The sequence below is a fragment of the Dipodomys merriami genome, unplaced genomic scaffold (genome assembly GCF_024711535.1).
Source record: "Dipodomys merriami isolate MVZ:Mamm:240054 unplaced genomic scaffold, mDipMer1.0.p SCAF_92, whole genome shotgun sequence".
In the NCBI taxonomy this organism is placed as follows: domain Eukaryota; kingdom Metazoa; phylum Chordata; class Mammalia; order Rodentia; family Heteromyidae; genus Dipodomys; species Dipodomys merriami.
The window spans coordinates 740,885-758,015 of NW_027206535.1; the positions used below are offsets into that span (position 1 = coordinate 740,885).

Sequence of the window (17,131 nt, forward strand, 5' to 3'; positions counted from 1 at the left end):
CCTTACATAGTCCTTCTTGCCTTCTTTCAAGAATTATTTTGTTTTTTCCTTGACCTCTTGAACTTGCAAGATTCACTTCAAGAACGACCTCTTTGCAATCTTCTCTGACTTCCCTATTCATTTTCCTCCATCTACATTTTCATGAACCTTTATAGGTTGTGCCAAAATGTTTACCTTATTCTTTATTTGTATTACATAAGATAGTTTTACCTTAGCAGTTAACTTGAAAATATAGGATCTTAGCTAGATGTGGTGATGAATGCCTGGAATTTCAAACTCTGGAAGTAGAGCAGGAAGATTGAAAATTTGAGGCTAGCCCGGACTATGTAGTAAGACTGTCTGAAAGGGAAAGAACAACACAAAGATAACAACTAATAAATACTTGTTGGGTTAATCTTTCTTTATTCATTGCCCTTTGGCTATGGCTTCTGAAATCTTTAGTTTTAATAGTCTATGTGTAATAGTCTGTAAACAATTATTATGTTTGAATATATTAGGGGAACCTGTTATTAGATAACTTACTCTGTATTCACTTAATGTATTTTGTAAGCTTAAAAATCATCCTGTCTGAAGCCAGGTGCTGGTGGCTCACGCCTGTAATACTAGCTACTCAGGAGGCTGAGATCTGAGGATCTCAGTTCAAAGCCAGCCCGGGCAGGAAAGGCCGTGAAACTCTTATCTCCAATAAACCACTAGAAAACCAAAAGTGGCACTGTAACTCAAGCGCTAGAGCGCTTGTCTTGAGCTGAAGAGCTGAGGGACAGTGCCCAAGCCTAGAGTTCAAGCCCCACGACCAACCCCCCGCCGCCCCACAAAAAATCCCCAGCTGGGGCTGGGATGTGACTTTAGTGGTAGAGCGCTTGCCTAGCATGCACAAAGCCCTGGGGTCGATTCCTCAGCACCACATAAACAGAAAACACCAGAATTGGCACTGTGACTCAAGTGGTAGAGTTCTAGCCTTGAGCAAAAAGAAGCTCAGGGACAATGCTCAGGTCCTGAGTTCAAGCTCCAGGACTGGCAAAAAAAAAAAAAAATCATCCTGGCTACATATAGTGATACATGTTTATAATCCCAGCCCTAAAAAGGCTAAGGCCGGAGGACTGTGAGTTCCAGGCCAGCCTGAGTTAGAGTGAGCCCCTGTCTGAGAAAAAGAAATCATCCTGCAATATTTCACAGCTATAAATTGGACTTTTGTTTAATGTTTGCCCTGAAATGGTATAACTTGTTGTTCCAAACTTACTTAACTGGAGTGATTAAAAGCCAAGAAAAGTGTCCAACAGCATAATACTAGATCTTCTCTGAAACGCTGGCAGCTTTCCATCATAGATGAGGAGGCGTTTCCTGACCAATGGGAGAAAGGGGAAATGAAAGCAGAACAAGGAAGCTCACGCCTGCTTGTTTACACTGTGCTTTTTCTATGTTTTGAAGTCACCCTCTCCTTAGCTTCATATACCCTGAAAATCAGCTACTTTAAGTTTTTCTGAGGAAGTATGTTACTTAATCTTCCCCCCTTCCCATTGTGCCACTTCTGGTTTTTCTGGTGGTGAGTTGGAGATCAGAGTCTCACGGATTTTCTTGCCCAGGCTGGCTTTGAACTGTTTTGGTGAATATAAAGACATGTCTGTATTTGTGGTGCTTTCCTCTGGAAATATTTGCAAAATAATGTCAGCCTCTGGAAATTATCATAGACTTTTCTAGAAAGCATATTGGAATGGACATATATGAACATAATATTATTACAGGGATAACCTAGTTAATTTTTTTCTTTTTTTGGTCTGGTCGTGGGGCCTGAACTCTGGGTCTGGGCGCTGTCCCTCAGCTCTTCAGCTCAAGGCTAGCGCTCTACCTCTTGAGCCACAGCACCACTTCCGGCTTTTTTCTTTTCGCTTATGTGATGCTGAGGAATTGAACCCAGGGCCTCATGCATGCAAGGCAAGCGCTCTACCACTGAGCCACCTTCCCAGCTCCACAGTGACTTCTTTCCATCTAGTTTCTACTTGGTAGCTCAAGATGCTATCCAAGGACCCTAGGTCCCAACTAATCTCCCCTCTCAGCCCCTTTTCAGCATCCCAAATAAAAACTCTGCACCCATTATACAATAACCCCCTAATTCCATCACTGTCAACCACTGGTATCCTCTATTTTGCTACTTGTCCTACGAATTTGACTATATTAATTGCCTGCTGTTAAGTGGAAATACAGTATTTGTTTCTGACTTGTTTCACTTACTACATTTTCAAGATCTAGCCACGTGGGGCTGGGAAGGTGGCTCAGTGGTAGAGCGCTTGCCTTGCATGCCTGAGGCCCTGGGTTCAATTCCTCAGCACCACATAAGCAAAAAAGAAAAAAGCCGGAAGTGGCGCTGTGGCTCAAGTGGTAGAGCGCTAGCCTTGAGCTGAAGAGCTGAGGGACAGCACCCAGGCCCAGAGTTCAAGCCCCATGACCGGACCCAAAAAAAAAACAAAACAAAATCAAGATCTAGCCATGTGATAGGATCCACCACAACCTCTTTTCTTTTTGTGGCTGAATATTTGTGAATAGAATATGACATTTGTTTATGAGTTCATCTGTTGATGGACCCTTGGGTTGTTTTTACCTTTTTGGTTATTATGACTAATATTGATAAAAAAAACATTCAAGTATCTGTTTGAATCTTTATTCTTTCTTGAATTTATAACACTAGGACTAGAATTGCTGGATTATATGATAGTTCTATATTTAACTTCCCATAGCAGCCACAGCCTACTACATTCCCAGTGACAATGTTCAAGAGTTTATGTTCTATTTTTTTTTGGGGGGGATCCGGTCATGGGGCCTGAACTCTGGGCCTGGGCGCTGTCCCTCAGCTCTTCAGCTCAAGGCTAGCGCTCTACCACTTGAGCCACAGCACCACTTCCGGCTTTTTTCTTTTTGCCTATGTGGTACTGAGAAATCGAACCCAGGGCCTCATGCATGCAAGGCAAGCATTCTACCACTGAGCCACCTTCCCAGCCCTTATGTTCTATTCTTTTGTTTTTGCAAATTCTAGAGTTTGTACTGAAGGTCTTGAGTTTGCTAGGCAAGTAGCTCTACCGCTTTAGCCCCAACCCTAACCCTTTTTTCTTTCCTTTTTTTTTTTTTTTATTGTGAAAATACTGCACAGAGGGGTTACAATTACGTGGGCAAGATAATGAGTACATTTCTTATCAAGCATTGTAGCCTCCTCCTTTGTTTCCCCTTCCCATCCCTTCCCATCCTCCCTACCGCCCCCCAACCCAATCCTCCCCACTCCCCCTCTCCCCCCCACCAAAGTTATAAAGTTTGTTTTCGACATAACGACTTGTACATCTCATTGTTGCAATGGGTCTACCTGTATCCCTATTTAAACAATGTTTTTCCCCTTCCCCTCCCCAAATTATACCGACATCAAATACAGTGAAAGCAGGGGTTATACTGTGGGGGAGAGACATACAAAGCAACAAAGATCTTTTTTTTTTTTTTTTAAGCTGGTAGTGGGTACTGAACTCAGGACTTGGGTACTGTCTCAGCTTTTATCCCTCAAGGCTGACACTTTCTTTTCTTTTGGGGGGGGGGGTCCGGTTGTGGGGCCTGGGCGCTGTCCCTCAGCTCTTCAGCTCAAGGCTAGCGCTCTACCACTTGAGCCACAGTGCCACTTCCGGCTTTTTTCTTTTTTGCTTATGTGGTGCTGAGGAATTGAACCCAGGGCCTCAGGCATGCGAGGCAAGCGCTCTACCACTGAGCCACCTTCCTAGCCCAAGGCTAGGAAGAGCTATACCACTTCTGGCTTTTTTGATGGTTAATTGGAGGTAAGAGTCTCATGGACTTTCTTACTGGCTTTACTTCAACCTCCAATCTCAATACTCTGCCTTCTGAGTAGCGAGGATTACAGGTGTGAGTCCCTAGAGCATGGGTGCATTAGTTATTTTTTAATTAGGTCTCACATTTATGCTCAGGCTGACATGGACCCTGATTCTCTCATTTATCTTCCCATATAGCTGGGATGGGAGACAGGCACCACCACACCCAGCTTTTTCATTTGTTGAAATGAGGTCTCCTGAATTTTTTCTGGATTAGCCTCCTAAATAGGAATATAGCTCTGAGTTATTGTGTCCAGCTTCTTTTTAAAAAAAACAAACAAAAAAAACTCCTTAATGTTTATAAAATTCCAACCCATTGTGGTTTGTTTTAGTGATATTTCTCTAATGGCTAGTGATCATGTCTGAAGACTCAGATACATGTGTTTTATGTATTTATTGGCTTTTTGTATCTCTTTTTATTAATATTATTATTTTGTCAGTCCTGGGGCTTGAACTCAAGGCCTGGGCACTGTCCCTGAGCCACTTTGTGCTCTATCACTGGAGCCATAGTGCCACTTGTAGTGGTTTCTGAATAGTTTATTGAGATAAGAGTCTCATGACCCTTCCTGCCCTGGCTGGCTTCAAACTGTGATCCTCAGATCTCAGCCTCCTGAGTAGCTAAGATTACAGGCATGAGCCACTGGCATTGGCTTGTATTTCTTTTTTAATGCCTAATACCTTGTTTGTTCACTTGTTTGGAGACAAAGTCTATATATCCCAGGATGGCTTTGAATGAGGCTTGCAGTGGGGACCCTGCACGCCTGCTGAGCTTTTTGCCTCACAGCTGATGCTTGAGCCATACTTGCAGTCCAGCTTTTTTCCTGGCTTATTGGAGATAGTCTCTCAGACCATTCTACTCAGGTTGACTTTGAACAGCAGCCCTCAGACCTCAGCCTGCTGAGTGGCTTAGGATGATAGGCCTGAGCCACCCATGCTCAGCAAGGGAACATTTTTCACTCATCTTTTTGTCTTTAGCACCTAACATAGTACCCAATACACAATGAACGTGTACTGAATGCTATTTATTAAATTATAGACAAGAGATAAATACTTTATTTTAAAAAATTCAAAGAAGAAAAAGAAAATACATTTTTATATTTTGTAAACTTGTACCAAAGATTTATGAATAGATTTGTAAATTGGAATGAAAAAACTCAGAAATATCTACCTTGAGGATTTAGAAGGGGACTTGGAAGTAGAGAAGTCAGGTCACTTCAGTCCTCTGGGGTGGTTAAAGCTAAATAATCCCAATGAATGAGAATCTGGCCTAGCTGAGGACGTGAAGCATCTATCCACATAGCAACAGTCCCAGAACAAAGTCAGTCTGTGGTCATATCTCTGAGCCTAAAAGGATACATCTCTTAGGGAAATTCCTGCTATGGCCACAAAGAAAAAGGGTGGAAAGAACAGAAGGTTGTACAGGTGTCACTTGAAGCACCAATAATTAGAGAATTAAAAAGTCTCAGTATCACCACATCTACTTCAAGAATAATACAACTCCCTTCCAAAGTACATCAACAGATTGTACCATCATAGAAGGAATAGAAGAGCAGGATGGGGTTGGCTGCTTGCGGTCACATCTTGGGGAAGCTGGCCAAGTTTGCAATGCCACAGGCGTTGTTCTTATTCCGAGCCATGAGAATGTAGCCTTTGTTTCCCCAGTTTTCTCCCCAGCTGTAAGAGCAACCGATACAAATACTTAGTATCCTTGGTTTTAAGTAGTCTTTGAAACATTTTCTGTATTGTACTAAGGACAGATTGCATACAAAAATGAGCAAGACAGTTTTACCTTTAAAGAATTAAGTCAAGAAGTAGACAGAAGGGCTAGGAATGTGGCTTAGTGGTAGAGTGCTTGCCTAGTACACATGAAGCTCTGGGTTTGATTCCTTAGTACCACATACACAGAAAAAGCTGGAATAGTGCTGTGGCTCAAGTGGTAGAGCACAGGCCTCAAGCAAAAGAAGCTCAGGGACAGTGCCCAGGCCCTGAGTTCAGGCCCCAGGACTGGTTAAAAAAAAAAAAACAAGTGGACAGAAATCATACTTCTATAGGTCTCAAAGGTAGAAGAAATTGATTCTGATCAAGAGGAAGAGGACTTGATGTGAGAGGGGACATTTGAGGCTGAACCCAAAGTGGAATGGTGTGAAATCAATAATCGAGATAGGAAAGTAAGATATGGTATGATCATGTGGCTGAAAAATAGATTGCCTAACACAGTAAAGCAGCATATAACATCTGGAAAGGTAGACTTGAGATCAGATTGAATTATCATTACTGCTGATCGAGAGTTTTTAGCTTTACTGAAGGGAGGCTGAAGTCAGTGATCTTGATTTGAGAGTAAGTTCTGTTGGCAAGATGGATGATGCTATGAGAGTAGATGGAGTTACTAAGGAAATAAACAGATTCTTAGTGCTACTTTTAGTTTTCGTTGTGTTACTTCGGTCACAGTTAAATCTATCTTAATGGGCAAACATTTGCTTACTTGTTTCTGTATGTCTCTAAGCATCTTGCCCAGGGCAGCTGACTAACACATACTTTGAATGCTATTTATTGTATCACCATCATATGTTAGCATCTCTACACTGAAAAGCCTGAGAGAATGTCCTATGATTTGGAAAAAAGAAAGGAATACTGGGAAGCTGGAGGTGAAGTTGAATGTTATAAGGGTAAGTGAATAAGAAATAGTATTGTTGTCATTACCTGTTCTTAATTATCCAGTGCTTGTGTCCTTTCTGGGTCCCATATCCTACTGCCAACAATGCATGGTTCAGATTATCGCTATTGCAGTTTTCATCATAATATACACCTAGGAAACAAAATATTAAGATGAAGTTTTAGCTGGGTACTGGTGGCTCACTTCTCTTATCCTAGCTACTCAGGAGGCTGAGATCTCAAGATCACAGTTGGAATCCAGACCAGATAGTAAACTCCTTGAGATTCTTATCTCCAAATAATCACACACACCAAAATATTAAAAGCTCAAGTGCACTAAAGTGGTATTCCTGAGTGGCAGGGAGCCCAGGCCCTGAGTTTAAGCCCAGGATTGGTATACACAAAATGACAATCCAAGAGTCGACGTATGGGATCTCCAGTACAGAAGGCTGTAGGATTTTCCATCAACCAGGAGGGTTAACATTAGAGTTGCTTCACACTGTGGCAGTTTCCAATTTCTCTCCAGTAGACTGAGTATAAATATAAGAACTAAGTACTAAAAATGGTCAGGGCTCCCAACTTTTTTTTTTAAGAGTTATCTCTGGAAAATAGTTCCTTACCTTTGCTGTAAAATTGGAAAGAGGTCAAGCTTGCATCAATGGCCACAGAGACCGGTCCCACTCGAGCCACTGCTCTCTTTAGGGCTTTCTCATTCCCTATGGGAATCTCTCTGAATCCTCTGCATTTAGCTGCTTTGCCTGTTGGGTTATACATACAACTTTCATCCTGAAAATAACAAGGTTGCAATAAGATTGGCACAAAGCAATAAGCAATGAACAAGAAACTCAACTCGTATTTTGAGTAAATGTTAGTGATCTGACATTTTAATTTAATTAGTCTCTACAGAGGGACTGTAGCTCCTATTTAATTTAATTTAATTTTTTTTTTTTTTTTTTTTTGGTCGTGGGGCTTGAACTCTGGGCCTGGACATTGTCCCTCAGCTCTTAAGCTCAAGGCTAGTGCTCTACCACTTTGAGCCACAGAGCCACTTCCGGTTTTCTGGTGGTTTATTGGAGATAAGAGTCTCACAGATGGGCTGGGAAGGTGGCTCAGTGGTAGAGTGCTTGCCTTGCATTCATGAGGCCCTGGGTTCGATTCCTCAGCACCACATAAGCAAAAAGAAAAAAGCCGGAAGTGGCGCTGTGACTCAAGTGGTAGAGCGCTAGCCTTGAGCTGAAGAGCTGAGGGACAGCGCCCAGGCCCAGAGTTCAGGCCCCACGACTGAACCCCCCCCCCCCAAAAAAAAAAAAAACTCTCACAGACTTTCCTATCCTGACTGGCTTTGAACCGTGATCCTTAGATCTCAGCTCCTGAGTCGCTAGGATTACAGGTGTGAGCCACCGGCGCCCAGCTATCCATCTATCATTTTAGAAAACAACAAAATAGGGGCTGGGAACGTGACTTAATGGTAGAGTGCTTGCCTAGCATGCATGAAGCCCTGGGTTTGATTCCTCAGTACCACATAAACAGAAAAAGCTGGTAGTGGTACTGTGGCTCAAGTGATAGTGTTAGCCTTGAGCAAAAGAAGCTCAGGGACAGTGCCAAGGTCTTGAGTTCAAGTCCCAAGACTGGTAAAAAAATTATGTGAAAAGCAAACTCTTACTTTCAGCTTCACATGCAAAAATAACTCCAGATGATTTAGAGACATACAAGAGAACCAGGTGCCGGTGGCTCACGCCTGTAATCCTAGCTACTCAGGAGGCTAAGATCTGAGGATCACGGTTTAAAGCCAGCCAGGGCAGGAAAGTCTGAGAGACTCTTTTTTTTTTTTTTTTTTTGTCGGTCGTGGGGCTTGAACTGTGGGCCTGGGCGCTGTCCTTCAGCTCTTCAGCTCAAGGCGAGTGCTCTACCACTTGAGCTACAGCGCCACTTCCGGTTTTCTGGTGGTTTATTTGAGATAGGAGTCTCACGGTCTCTCCTGCCCAGGCTGGCTTTGAACCGCGATCCTCAGATCTCAGCCTCCTGAGTAGCTAGGATTACAGGCGAGAGCCACCAGCGCCCGGCTCTGAGAGACTCTTATATCCAATAAACCACTAGAAAACTGGAAGTGGCACTGTGGCTCAAGCAGTAGAGCGCTCGCCTTTAGCTGAAGAGTGCAGGGACAGCGCCCAAGCCCAGAGTTCAAGCCCTACAACTGACCAAAAAAAAAAAAAAAAAAAAAAAGACTAGAAGAGCCGGTGTTAGGAGGCTGTGGTCTGAGGATTGAGGTTTGAGGCCAGCCCCATCTGAAAAGTCCATAAGACTCTTCTCTCCAATAAACTTCTCAGAAAAAGCCAGAAGTAGCACTGTGGCTCAAGTGGTAGAGTGCTAGCCTTGAGCCCAAAGAGGCTCAGGGATGGGGCTGGGAAGGTGGCTCAGTGGTAGAGCACTTGCCTGCATGCATGAGGCCCTGGGTTCGATTCCTCAGCACCCCATAAGCAAAAAGAAAAAAGCCGGAAGTGGTGATGTGGCTCAAGTGGTAGAGCGCCAGCCTTGAGCTGAAGAGCTGAAGGACAGCACCCAGGCCCAGAGTTCAGGCCCCACGACGGGGACCCCCCCCCAAAAAAAAAGAAGCTCAGGAACATGCCCAGGCCCTAAGTTTGAGTCCCACAACTGACCAAAAAAAAGGAGGGGCCGGGAAGATGGCTCAGTGGTAGAGTGCTTGCCTTGCATGCATGAGGCCCTGGGTTCGATTCTTCAGCACCACATAAGCAGAAAAAGCCAGAAGTGGTGCTATGGCTCAGGTAGTAGAGCGCTAGCCTTGAGCTGAAAAGCTGAGGGACATTGCCCAGGCCCAGGGTTCAGGCCCTACGACTGACAAAAACAAAGAGAGAGAGAGAGGGAGAAGGAGGGAGGGAGAGAGGGAGGGAAGAGAGAGAGAGAGGTAGGGAGGAAAGGGAAAGGAAAGGAAAGGAAAGGAAAGGAAAGGAAAGGAAAGGAAAGGAAAGGAAAGGAAAGGAAAGGAAAGGAAAGGAAAGGAAAGGAAAGGAAGAAAAAAGATTAAAAAGGCTAAACTGGGGGCTGGGAAGGTGGCTCAGTGGTAGAGTGTTTGCCTTGCATGCCTGAGGCCCTGGGTTTAATTCCTCAGCACCACATAAGCAAAAAGAAAAGAGTCGGAAGTGGCGCTGTGGCTCAAGTGGTAGAGTGCTAGTCTTGAGCTGAAGAGCTGAGGGACAGCGCCCAGGCCCAGAGTTCAGGCCCCACGACGGGACCCGAAAAAAAAAAAAAGAAGGCTAAACTGGTCACTGCAGTACACACCTATAATCCCAGCACTCAGCCTCCAGAGTAGCTAGGATTATAGGTGTGAGATAACAGCGCCTGACCACAAGATTTCTGACATTATTGCCAGTAAAAAATACTGTAATGAGAGAGGAGCCAGTACAAGGCAGTAAAACTCTTCGGAGTAATCTCACCTGTCCCACATATGGATAGGCATCTTCAGAATCAATACCCCGATTCTGCTGCACATACTGGAAGGCATTGGTCATATAGCCCCCTCCGCAGCCATCATTCTCAGAAACACAATCCACCAGGTTCTGTGGACTTAGATTTAAGAGTTTGCCAGTTTTCTTCTTGAGTTGTCCCTCCAGGGCACCCACAGAACTAAAAGCCCAACAGGAACCACACTGACCCTGAAAAGCATCCACAGAAACAATCAGTGATTTTTGTTCAGACATCCTATATCAGCCTGATGAAGTTCTACACATTTTGTAAATTCCTGAACAAATGTTGCCTTTGTCACAGTCTTCCTATTCTAATATTTGTTGTGTTATTATATTGCTATTGTTGCTACTGATAACCGTTATCATTAGATGTGGTAAAACAGAGTAGAGCAGAGTGCAGCTTCTGAGATGGTTCTCCTGCCTTTCACCCACTAGCTATATGAGCTTAGGTAAGTTACTAAACCTCTGTTTCAGTCCTTACCTGTAAAATGTGGGGTAATTCTATATTAATGAGATTTTAATAAAGAATAATATATTTTGCATGTGAAATTTACTTTTTACACATACTAGTCTCTCAAAAAGCGATAGTTATTATTAATGTTTGTTCTAGATTTTTCTTTCTTTCCTAGTCTTTGTGTGTATGTGCCAGTCCTGGAGTTTGAACTCAGGGCGTGGGGCACTGTCCCTGGGCATGTTTGCTCAAGGCTAATGGTCTTAAGCACTTCAGCCACAGCTCCGCTTGTGGTTAATTGGAGATGTGAGTTTCATGGGAGCACTGTGAACTTAAATTCATGATGTTGATGTATTTCTCAAATTTTTTGTATGATCATTTGCTTTAGAGATAACAAATGCTACTGAGTTATGAGAAAGTGGATAGTTCTATGTAACCATGTTTTATTTTAACAGCAGTAACATTAATAAATTAGTTTCTAGCAAAAAAAAAGAAAAGTCTCAGAAGTGGCGCTGTAGCTCAAATGGTAGAGCGCTCGCCTTGAGCTGAAGAGCTGAGGGACAGCGCCCAGGCCCAGAGTTCAGGCCCCACGACCGACAAAAAAAAGAAAAAAAAAAGTCTCATGGATTTTCCTTCCCAGGCTGGCTTTGAACTGCAATTCTCAGATCTCAGACTCTTAACTCTTAAATAACTAGGATTACTGGTATGAGCCACCAGTACCTGACTTCTGGTTTATTGGTAAGATTGAGAATTGGGTGGTTTTTTTTTTTTTTAATTTCAGTACTGGGGATTAAACTCGGCCTGTGCTTTCTAGGTTCATGTGCTATCACTTACGCCATATTCCCAGTTTAAGACTAAAAAAAAAAATGTTTTTTTTTTTTTTTTATGGTTGTGGGGCTTGAACTCAGGACCTGGGTGCTGTCCCTGAGCTCTTCAGCTCAAGGCTAGTGCTCTACCAGTTTTGGGGGTTTTTTTTTTTTTTTTTTTTTTTCTGGTGGTTAATTGGAGATAAGAGTCTCATGGACTTTCCTGCCTGGGCTGGCTTTGAACTGTGATCCTCAGATCTCAACCTCCTGAGTAGCTAGGATTACAAGCATGAGCCACCAGCACCCAGCTCAAGACTGAATATTTCTTGAAGAGTTGTTCAGCTATTTTGAATCTCTACTGTCTGACACTATATACCTGGTCAGTTCTAGGCAAGGGAGAGAAAAGTATTGAGGGATGTTAAGTTAATTGTCACCTCACCGTCACAAATCTGTGCTGTTAAGTTTATGGGAAAACTAGTATTCTCATGTTAGTAAGAATGTAAGATCCTGGGGGCTGGGAAGGTGGTCAGTGGTAGAGCGCTTGCCTTGCATGCATGAGGCCCTGGGTTCGATTCCTCAGCACCACATAAGCAAAAAGAAAAAAGCAAGAAGTGGCACTGTGGCTCAAGTGGTAGGGCACTAGCCTTGAGCTGAAGAGCTGAGCGACAGTGCTCAGGCCCAGAGTTCAGGCCCCACGATCGGACCAAAAAAAAAAAAAAAAAAAAAAGAATGTAAGATCTTAGGAAAGGATACTCTTAGACCTAGCAATTTGTTTTAGAGTTTATTTTACATAAGGAATTTATACAGATGCACAAAAATACATATGAAGATACTTATTGCAACACTATTTGTAATAAAGAAAACCCAGAGAACCTGGCTTTGGTAATGAGCTGGACATGGCGATACATGCTTTTGCCTCAACGGCACAAGGCAGCATAGATAAGGACAGCCTGGACTATAGAGCAAGACCTTGTCTCGAAAGAAAGAAAAAGAAAGGAAGGAAGGAAGGAAGGAAGGAAGGAAAGAAGGAAGGAAGGAAGGAAGGAAGGAAGGAAGGAAGGAAAGAAAAGCCATATTCTCTTAGCATGGGTATTGTGTCATAACTAATTGCCTTTTCTTCCTAGTGATCTCTTATCTCAAGAATAAAACAGCAGAAGAAGGAATTGGTCATGCCAGATTACCAACCCACTCTCCCAAAGAAACGAGAGTACCTGATTTTTGACTGGAGTAACATATCCCTTCTTTCGATAGTCGATGGAATCTGGGGTTCTGCCCTCCCATTCTGGTATGTAAAGCGTGTCATTACTATGGAAACGAGAGGCAGGGACTTTGAGTCCGGTCATCTTCTGAACTACTTCTTCACTGGTCTAAAACAAAGAAAAAGGAGGCTAGGCATTAGCAGAAAACTAAGACAAACAGGTGAGCTAAAAACTGAGGTTCAACTCACCATGTCCCCCAAGTGATTCATAGCCAATTCATATGTATGTACACCAAGAGAGGCCTCAAGATTGTGGACGGAAATATACTTCAGGTTCTTTTCCCAAATTAAACGACGAGAGAGTTCATCCACCTAAACAGAACATATTCAGTATATGCATTGACTGAGAAGTTACATAGGTAATATGTGTTTTTTAGGAGAAAAGATGTAACATAAAAATTATATGGTCTAGCCGAGCAACTAACCAACACAAAAAGAAGTTATGTAAAAATGCAAACCACTGGAGAGAGCTATAGAATAATTTTAGATTAATAGTATTAATCTGAGAAGTCTTTCCAAAGGAAAAGTTGCACCTTTCTTCTTTTCTCTTTTCCTTTTCTTCCCCCACCCTCTCCTGGTGCATTCTCTCCCCTCCTGGCATATTCTCCCTCCTTGGTTCCTCTCCCTTTTTTTCTCTCCCCTTCTCTTCTCTCCTCCCCTTCCCTCTTTCTGGTGATGCTGGGAGTGGGCCCAGTGCCTTGCACATGCTAGGCAAGCACGCTACCATTCTGTAGAGCTTTACAGATCTTCCCAGATAGCACAGAAGGATGGAGATTGAGGCATAGAAATGAAAAGCATAGGTGAAGAGTTAGGGAACAGACAGGTTTGCTTGGCTTGTAGTAGATTTTACTGTATCATGAAAAACAAAGCCTAAATGCTAAGACTGGAGATCTATGAAGTCCCAACCTTCCTGCCATGCCCCTTCCAGGTCCCCAGGCACCTTGCCATTGTATTGCTTCATATAGGTCTTCTTCCATAATTCCCACTGGGTATCCAGTATTTCTTCAGGGTACAGAGCAAAGCTCACCATGGGTAGCAGCAGAACCTTGAGCCCCCACATCCTGAAGAAAGGAATAATTAGGGAACACTTCCATTTGGCAGTGAGTTCACAGCTTGGCTTGGAATGAGGAAATAGCTGCAGCTATCTTGTCAGACTGCTGGTTCTTAATCTTTCGTGAGACTCCTTTGGGGACTAATAAACGTCTAGTCTCTCTTACCAGAAAAATGCACGTGTATGCAATAATCCTAGGGAATCCATGAACACAAAGTTAAGAATCCCTTCTTCACTGTAAGGCTAAAGGAAACTTGGCTGTATAAAGATAAGAATTAAGGGTAGTTTGCATATGACAAAACAATGATAGAGGCTGGGTTTGAATGAGGTGCCCGTACATTTGGTTTCAAGTAATTTGGCATAAGGTTGTTCAACCATCACACACATATACTTGCAGACAAGCAGAAATGGGATGGAAAGGGCTGAGTAGGATGCGCTCAGCACCTATCTTCAGTGTTCCCATCCGAGGTGGAGATGAACAAAATAAGCACAAGCTGGAAATGGGGGGACTGGAGAAAACACAAAGATTTCTAGCTACATTGCTTCCTAATCATTTCTTCAAGGCATTTTTTTTCCTTCCTTGCCTAAATCCTGTTATGTTTTCAGATCTTGCTGAGAGAGGACAGGCTAAAGTTGACAGTATCCTCTTTAACTCTGAGATGTTTACTGTTCTCAGTCTCCTTAAGCATTTCTTCTTCCTTTCTCATCCCTCCTCCCTCTTTAGGCAGGAAACTGCCCTAATCTTAACCAGATGCTGTGGGAAAGCAGTTTTTCTTTTTCAACAATAAGTAACTTTTGTGTCTTCCTGATAAAAGCCTCAGAAACAAAGTTAGAAAAATGTAGGATGAAAAGGCAATATTCTATAAACATTGAGCTGCTCAGAAGTTTGTTCCTGTGTCACTAATTTCTTACATTGGTTTAAGCATAAATCCTAGTTTAAAAGCAAGCCATATGAAGTCAATATTAAATTTAGAGTACATCTTTATGTAGTCTTTGCAAACCAGAAAAAAAAATGTCCAGCATTAACTGCTTGAGTATTCAGGGTTTAGATATGTTTCAGAGCACAAATACTGAGCTGCCAGTGTAGTTCTCCTACTATTCCTCCTCCTCTTGCTTCTCCTTTCTCTTCCTCATACTCTTTCCTCATATTCTTCATGGTTAACCCTTGTGGCCAAAGCAAACTTAATAGAGGTCACTTTTGAGGAATGGGTATATTCTTTTATAAAGCTTTATTTTTCTGTTATGAGGGTTTTTGTTCTCTAAAGTCCTCCAGCTGACAGTTGGGTAAAGATTCTTTTAATAATACAAAACCACAAATGCATACTGACAAGCATACAAGGAATCCTAAAAATTTCCAGGCATTTTTTATTTGGCCAGGAAATGAACTAAGAAGGGTATCTGTTTTTTTCCATAGAGCTTATTGTTTATTTTGATCTCCAATTCACTATACCCCTAATCCTCTTAAAAGAATGAACAAGAATTTGAAGCTACAAAGATGTAGAAGTTAAAAACATTACCTGCTGCCGGGAATCTTGCTGTCTGAGCTCCTCTTGGGTCAGAAAGTATGTCTAATGTGGTTGGAAGACTAGGGATGCTGGATTTATTCCATCAGGATTGCGGAAGTCAGCTCCAGCAGTTGGCTGGAAAATTTGGATAAGGAAGGCGGGGATAGAAATGTTGAGAAAAGGGGGGTTAGAGGGGGAGATTGCAGTGGATTTACACAATGTTTCTGTGTGTGTGCAGTTGTGTGCCAAGCTGGAGAACTGCTAGGTATTTAGTTTCACATGACTCTTTGGAAGCAGACAAAAACCTCAGTACACACAGTTGGGGATTACTTTCTATGGTGGGGAAGTGGAAGGATACAGCCTTAAGTCACCCCATCCTTCTTTAAAATCTTTTATTATGTCAGGGGACTGCATTTTTTCCCTTTTTTTCTATTATGATTCACCTCCCCAACATTGAAACCTCAGTTTCCAAACTTATGTCTGACCCTCAAATCTGGGTTGATGGAATGAACAGTCCAGAAATGAGTAACCTAAAGGAAGACACGAGCTAGTCCCCCTTTTGTTATTACTCTGGGGTTTGAATTTAGGGCCTTGTGTTTATACGAGGTTCCTGCATACTTTTTTGCTTTTGCTTTTACTTTTATTTGCTTTAAAAAAAAAAAAGAATAGGTCTCAGGCTTATACTAAGGATACATAGAACCTTGATCATCCTATTTATGCTTTCTGTGTAGCTAGTCTGATAGACACAAGTCACTGTGCCCAGCTTTATATTGAGATGGAGTCACTGGAACCTTCCCCCCCCCCTCCCTGGGCTGGACTTGAACCACCATCTTCCAATCACCACCTCCTGAGTGGCTAGGATTACAGGCTTAGGCATCTATGCCTGGCTTTGTTGGCTAAAGGTTGCTATTCCTTTTAAGCAAAGGAATAGCTTTCCTATTCCCACTTACCTGTGGTAGTAAGGCTTAAACTCAGGGTTCTGTGCTTGCTAGGAAGACATCCTTAGCTTACTTGTATTTAGAATAGTTGCACAATTTTTGCCCAGTACCCCGGACCATGGTCCTATTTAGACCTCCCAGTTGAGTGCTGCCACGCTTGCTTATTGGTTATTGCTTATTGCCCAGGTCAGTCTCAAACCTCTTGCCTCTCAGGATTACATACATGAGCCCTAGTACCCAGCCTCCAACATGGTTTTGTAGAAGGGTCTGTCCAGATTAAATTGGTTCTAAAATTAACTTCAAATGCCACCCCTGGTTATTTACATCATTTGAAATCATCTGAGGGACTCACATGTAACTTTATTGACAAAATTCTCAGATGGTGGCATGTCTGATGAGCATGTCTCAATTATTAAAATTCCCAATCTAGGTCGTCACATGAGCTTCTTCAAATGCTTCCCCAAAATGTAGACATGTGATAGATCATAAGATTCTAGTGCAGTCATGAAATCATCCCTGGCCCCAAGCTCTATTTTCTTCCATAAACAGATGTGAGGAAAAAGAGAGGGACCTGGAGTAGAAAGGATAAACATGAGGTCCTGTTTCTAGCCGGATTCTATACAGACACTGAATAACAAAGGCTTTGCCTTTTGATTTTAAATGTTACTTATGAACTCCATGGGCCTAGAGAAGAAATACAGGTCCAGATTTGGAAGCTTAAATTTCCTAATTCCTAACTCTTTAATCCAGACGAGAACATATATCCAGGTGTGCTGCTCTACTGGTTTCAAGTCCAAACTCTCTCCCTCTCCCCTATGGGCTTTGGCAACCCCCACCTCCTTTAAGTGTAGCCCGATGTCTCTGCTGTCTTCTCAGAATGTGTCAGGATCAGGAGGGCAAGTGAGGAAGAAGGGTGTTGAGTCACCAGGGCACTGTGACTTCTGATTCCTGAAATGCTTTATAATTGTATGTTTTGAAGCTCAAGCTATGGATTCTTCTTCGTTGTTTCTTGCGGTGCTGGGGATCGATTTCAGACACTTGCGCATACTAGGCAACTGCTCTCCCACTGAGTTACATTTCAAGCCTGAGCTATGTATTCTTTTAGTGGTGGTTATCTATATTTTATAAGCT

General features: G+C 42.7%; 1 protein-coding gene across 1 annotated transcript; it reads right to left on the reverse strand.

The window, feature by feature from the left end:
* Positions 1-4,887: 4,887 nt before the first annotated feature.
* On the reverse strand, positions 4,888-17,079 carry LOC138821504 (cathepsin K). Its single transcript, XM_070013811.1, has 9 exons — positions 16,353-17,079; positions 15,075-15,197; positions 13,447-13,567; positions 12,696-12,818; positions 12,460-12,615; positions 9,962-10,180; positions 7,130-7,295; positions 6,558-6,663; positions 4,888-5,531 (listed from the first exon to the last, which is right to left on the reverse strand). The coding sequence occupies exons 3-9, from the start codon at positions 13,564-13,566 to the stop codon at positions 5,432-5,434; spliced, it is 990 nt and encodes a 329-aa protein (XP_069869912.1). The 5' UTR covers position 13,567; positions 15,075-15,197; positions 16,353-17,079; the 3' UTR covers positions 4,888-5,431.
* Positions 17,080-17,131: the final 52 nt, after the last annotated feature.